The following is a 5454-nucleotide window of genomic DNA, read 5'->3' as shown; positions in this document are numbered from 1 at the left end:
TTGTGTGGGGGGGAAAAACGGGTAGGGTTTTGGGGGGGGGGGGGGAGCACAGAGCACCTCCGTTTGCTCTCCGGTAATTGTGCCTTAGTAACCAAGTGATGCCGTCTCAGCCGGCTAACGCTGGTCTTCGCCTCAGCCTGCTGACCAATTTTGTTATTGTTTTCCAAGATTACTGTACGTCCAGCAAATCCCACTTTTCAAGTCATGGAGGCAGAACAGATTATGGAGGGACAGCCACAGGTATCGCAAGAAATGTTTTATGTGCGTAACGCTACATGCATAAAAGGAGCGTTTTCACTTTGCTGACCATGTGCTATTTTACAGGTTCCAGAAAATCCCCATGCTGAATACGGTCTCACTGAAAATGTAGAGGTAACAAAGATTTTGTTGCTGTAAAGTACAGTGGAAGTCACATTCCTGATCAAGGGGAAAAATGTTGAGTCTTGAGTCTAACTTCAGCAAATGTGATGTTCCTGAGAAAGACAGACGGAAACCAAACCAACAGATACCAACCCCTTGCATAACTGGCTGTTAATGCATTTTCTGTTGTGTTGCTTCCATTGTACTAAAGGGTGCCGAAGTAAATAACCTTTTAAGGTGGTGGGGTTTTTTGGAAGTATCCTATGATCGCTGTCTATTCTATCGCTATCATGCTATATATAATATATTATGCCTCAAAAAGCCAGCCAGACTTTTATTACAGGGAGGGGAATAGGAGGAATTGATGGCATTTCTGTAGAAGTATCAAAGAGAGGGGTTCTTTTCATATTCTTGTCAATAGAAATATTGGATCGGAATAATCCAAGCTATCTTTAATTACTTATGCTGAGAAAGAGTAGACACAATCCATTCTCTCCGCTGTTGGTAACAGCGTGGGTTGGAATATGACATTGATTTACTATTCCTTATTAAAGAAATGCCTTCAGTCTCCCTCCATGACAAGCTCCTACTGTATGCTAAGCTTTTGCAGAAACTTTTCTTAAACGTCCTTTGCGACTCGTCTCCCTGATCACTGCTTCTCTGTATGCTCACCTTCCGCTACAGAACCGTAACACGTTGGATACGTTAGTCCCGTATTGGTAGATTCGTGTATGTTGCGTCGAATGCGTTTGGTTTACTGGCAGTGGTAGGGTGTCCTTTTTTAACTACAGGTAATGGTGTAAGATGATTCAGCACTTTTTGACCAAAAGGCACCTGGAAGCATTTTGCATATGTTTTCTTTAAAGTGTTCATCTATAGTTTAATAGATCCTGGTCTCAAAGTGCTTCACGTTAACAGAGTCCCCTTTGTCAGACTTCACCTGAATTTCTTGTGCTTTTAGCGTTTTGTGTTATAAGTGCGTGCATACAGGAACCATTTAACTGAGACCACTACTGTTAGTAGTCATTCCTGACTCAGTGGTGTAGAATTTAAATCTGCGAATGCAAAAGCAGAAATAAAAATGATAGAGATTGGGTGTCTTCCGTTTTAGAAAACTTATGACTTCCTAACATTGTTTCCCCAAAACATAGGAATTTAACAGAAGGCTCCTCTGGATTAGGTTTTTGTAGGGGAAAATACGCACTTAAATTTTCTTAAAAGATGTAAAGAAGTTATTGCCAGTGAATTGCAGAGAGATGGGTACTTTGTTTGCACTCACACTTCAAAGTAGATGTGGCTGCTATTACCAACGTTAATTCACTTTTTCCCCCTCCCCCTACTTCAGAGGATAGTAGAAAATGAGAAAATAAATGCAGAGAAAACATCAAAGCAGAAGGTGGATCTTCAGTCATTACCCACACGTGCCTACTTGGATCAGACAGTCGTACCTATCTTGCTACAGGGACTTGCTGTTCTTGCAAAAGAGAGGTAAGGTACTTCCACAGTCCTTTGGTTCTTAGGAAAAAAAGTAGGTCTCAAACTTGGGTGGTGTGTCACCTTTTCAGACCTCGCACACCAGACATGGTTTTGCTAGTTTGCTAGTTGTAAGAAAGTAATTACAACAGGTTTATGAACCTATGAATTACTATGATTGACCATGCAGGACGTGTTCCTCACTTAGGTGCATATGGCGTGATAAGAGTTATTTACTGAATTTGTGATCTCCCAATGAGGTATGCTACTGCAAAGGTTTTTGGGGGGGGGAAATTTATTTTTTTATTAATTTTATCACATAAATTCACTTTATAGAAGCAAGGCGAGAAGTTGTTCTAGTTTTGAAAAAGATTTTTGTAGTGTGGAATTATAGAGAGTTCTGCTTGCCATCTAAAAGAGAGACAGACAAACCGGGCCTCACATGCATCTTTGCTGGCGATTAAAACACTTTCTAAAGGGCAAGGCTGACCCTGCACCGTCAATGCAGTAAGAAGCAAACTGATAGTTTATCCTTTGAGTAAAGATTATGCTGTCAAGGTGTCCCAAATCTCTTATCAGTCAATGTAGAAGGGTATTCTTCAATAATAGCAAACAGTTGTTCATCTTATCCGAATTAATTTCTAGCCTTTTCGTGTATCTGAACTATTGGTGAGTCATAGTGCATGTAGCCATTTCTCAGTTTTGCCAAAATAACACTATCAAAAGCTGGTACGGCTGACCATAATCGCATCACGGTACCTACAGCCAGAACAACCGTCAACAGTGTCTTAACCTCAAAAGGAGCTGTGAATTTGAACTGCATTGTGCAGACAGCTAATCAGGCAAAAGAGCATCTAGGAAGGTAACACCCCGTATGTACACCTGAGCAGCGTGCAGATCTTCAGTTGACATCTGTGGGAGTTCTGCTGCAGACTGAATGTAAAACACAGCCTGAGGTGGATAACCCCACGCTTACAGTCTGGATACTTGTGTTACAGACAAACGTGGTTTGGTTTTTTGTTTTTTTTTTTTTAAACAATCTTTCTTCACTACGGAAGGAGCTGTTCTGTATGGGGACTCATCACAGGAGTGAAACTGGAACATGGAGAGAAGAGGTTGGGGAACATATAGGAAGAAAATCTAACAGTATCAAGCTGCCAGGGCCAAATGGGCTATTCAAGTTGAGCATAATAAAACCTCAGGGGTGAAAAAGCTGAACTACCAGCTCTGCTGTATAATCTTCTGCTTAAAATTGAACTGGAAAGTAACTAATGGATGCTAATTTCTTTTTCTAAGGAATATAGAGATGTGCAGGGAACAGCCCAGTACATCCGATGACTGTGCCTGGAATTCAGTAGAAATTACCATCCAGGATAGTGAGCAAATGGATAAATGACGTATTTGGGAGGAGTCAACACCACTATTGTCAGGTCTTGTAAGTCTTTTGGAGTTCACTGATGGAGTCAGCGAGCACACGTAAACAGGAATCCAGATGATACAGCCTGTTTAAATTTCCAAAAGGTTTCTGGCACAGTCATTCAATAAAAGCTTTTAAAGAGAGTTAGTTGCTGTGGGATTAAAGGAAAAGCCTTTATATGGACAAGGAACTGACTGCAAGACATGAGACAGAGAAGAAGTAAATGGTGAATTTTCATGGTGAAATGAGCTCAACACTAGAATTCTGGAAAGGATCATTTATAGCAATTTGAAGAAGTGGCTGACAAAATCTGTTAATGATACTGAGTTTTACAGAATAGGTTGGGGGGGGTTTGTGTGTCTTGTTTTCTGTTTGGGTTTTTTTTTTTAAGTTGATCGATTGTAAATAATTGCACAGGAACTTCATAAACTCAATGTGAAACTATGGAAGACTGCTATGAAAAATTGAAGCTATGACAAAAAGTGAAAGACTAAATACAAATAAACAGAAAATGATGCACCTAGGAGTGTAATAAATACCCTAATGCTAGTGACAAAGTGATAGATTCTGAGTTGACAATTACCCTTGTGAAAAAATACCTCTAAACTGTTAAATGTGTACGTCAGTGCATTGCTCGATGAAAAATAAATTCTGAATGGTAGGACTTAGAAATTGAAGGGGTAAAAACAAGCATAATGTCACTAGTTAAATTTATAATGTTCTTGTATTTTTAATATCATGTGTAATTTGAATTCCCCTGTATTCCGGTAGAATGTGGAAAAGTAAGAGGAGTGACAAGGTGGTCGGAAGTATGGAATGCCGTCTGTATACGGAGTGACTGAATAGATGATACCTAGAAAAGAGACTTCTGTGAGAGAATATATTAAGAATCTGTTAAATCACAAATAGCATAGAGATGATGAATTGGCATGGATTGTTTATTATCTCTTCTGATACAGTAATCAAATTAAGCGAAGCAGGTACCAAATTCATAATGAACAAAGGGAGGTGATCCTTCACAGGTCACATAATTCAGCTATATAATTTTTTGCCTCAGGTTGAGGACATTCACATTTTATTTGGGCTCAAGGGGCAACTGGTCAAAGTTGTAGAGGAATCCCCCCAGGACTATTAAAGGTGCTAGCTCAGAAAGCTGGTATGTGCTTGGAAGCCAAAAGGATGGTCTAGAGAATTATCTCTGCGCACTTCTTCCATATTTTTTTAATGCTCTTTATAGGCGTATTTGCTCACTGCCGGACCTTTGGTCTGACCCAGTGTGGAATAAGTAAGTTTGTCATTTATTCTGCGGACAGAATCCAGATTAGCAGGATTCACACACTGTAGCTGGAGGAGCTTTTAAAAAAAAACCTTATGGAATAAGGCCAGTGATCAAAAGTGTTTATTATTGACTACTTGCAAGTTACAGCACTTCTCAAACCTGAAGTTTTTGTTGTGTTCATTTCAGTTGACAGAAGCCATGAAAACAGCTCTAATGCACAAAGCTACACAATAACCATTTGAAGAAAATGAAGCAAGAAAGCACTGACAGATTAACTTTTACTTTATATAGCATGAGTTAAATAAACAGCCAAATGCATGTAATTTCCAATGACATACATGCAGTATTTACGCTTACAGACTATACCCTAGTTCTAGGTATGTAACTGTTCTAGCAATTTAGTAACATTGAGCCAACCGTGACTAAGACTCCTTACTAAGAACTTTCTCATCAGACATAAACTGGAAATTTACAGGGTAACTCTAGGTAGTTGGTCATCCCTAAATCAATGCTTGTAAGTGTTTGGGAGGAGTTATGCTGCCTTTAAGGGAAGGTGATTAGTTCTTCAGCTACCTAATTTCATACAACAAAAAATAATTGCTTTTGATTTACTTCTTTCTTTACAGACCGCCAAATCCCATTGAATTTCTAGCAGCGTATCTTTTAAAAAACAAGTCACAATTTGAGGACCGAAATTAACGCCATAAAACTGAGGACAATTTGGCTGCTAGACTGAAATGCTCATTTGCCGCAATCTGTTTTCTGCTGTAAAAATCCTTTGGAACCATGATGTTGTCTTTCTTAATTGCATAATTTGCTTTATCTTTTCAGTTATTTAATAAAGAACACTTTACATTTAATTTGTTCACTTGTTTTAAACTAGCTATTAAGAGACTTTCAAAATAAAGTACTGAAACTGCACTGC

The 5454-nt window shown here is 39.0% G+C and overlaps 1 protein-coding gene across 1 annotated transcript; it reads left to right on the top strand.

Moving 5' to 3' along the window:
- On the top strand, positions 1–5454 carry DPY30 (dpy-30 homolog (C. elegans)). The gene is made up of 5 exons (XM_009331029.1): positions 1–73; positions 169–240; positions 325–372; positions 1706–1848; positions 5156–5454. Exons 2-5 carry the CDS (start codon positions 205–207, stop codon positions 5226–5228), a joined length of 300 nt encoding a protein of 99 aa, XP_009329304.1. The 5' UTR covers positions 1–73; positions 169–204; the 3' UTR covers positions 5229–5454.

Source organism: Pygoscelis adeliae, unplaced genomic scaffold (assembly GCF_000699105.1).
Source record: "Pygoscelis adeliae isolate BGI_AS28 unplaced genomic scaffold, ASM69910v1 Scaffold218, whole genome shotgun sequence".
NCBI lineage: Eukaryota > Metazoa > Chordata > Aves > Sphenisciformes > Spheniscidae > Pygoscelis > Pygoscelis adeliae.
Note: the sequence above shows the minus strand (reverse complement) of the source record. Positions and strands in the feature narration are given on the sequence as shown.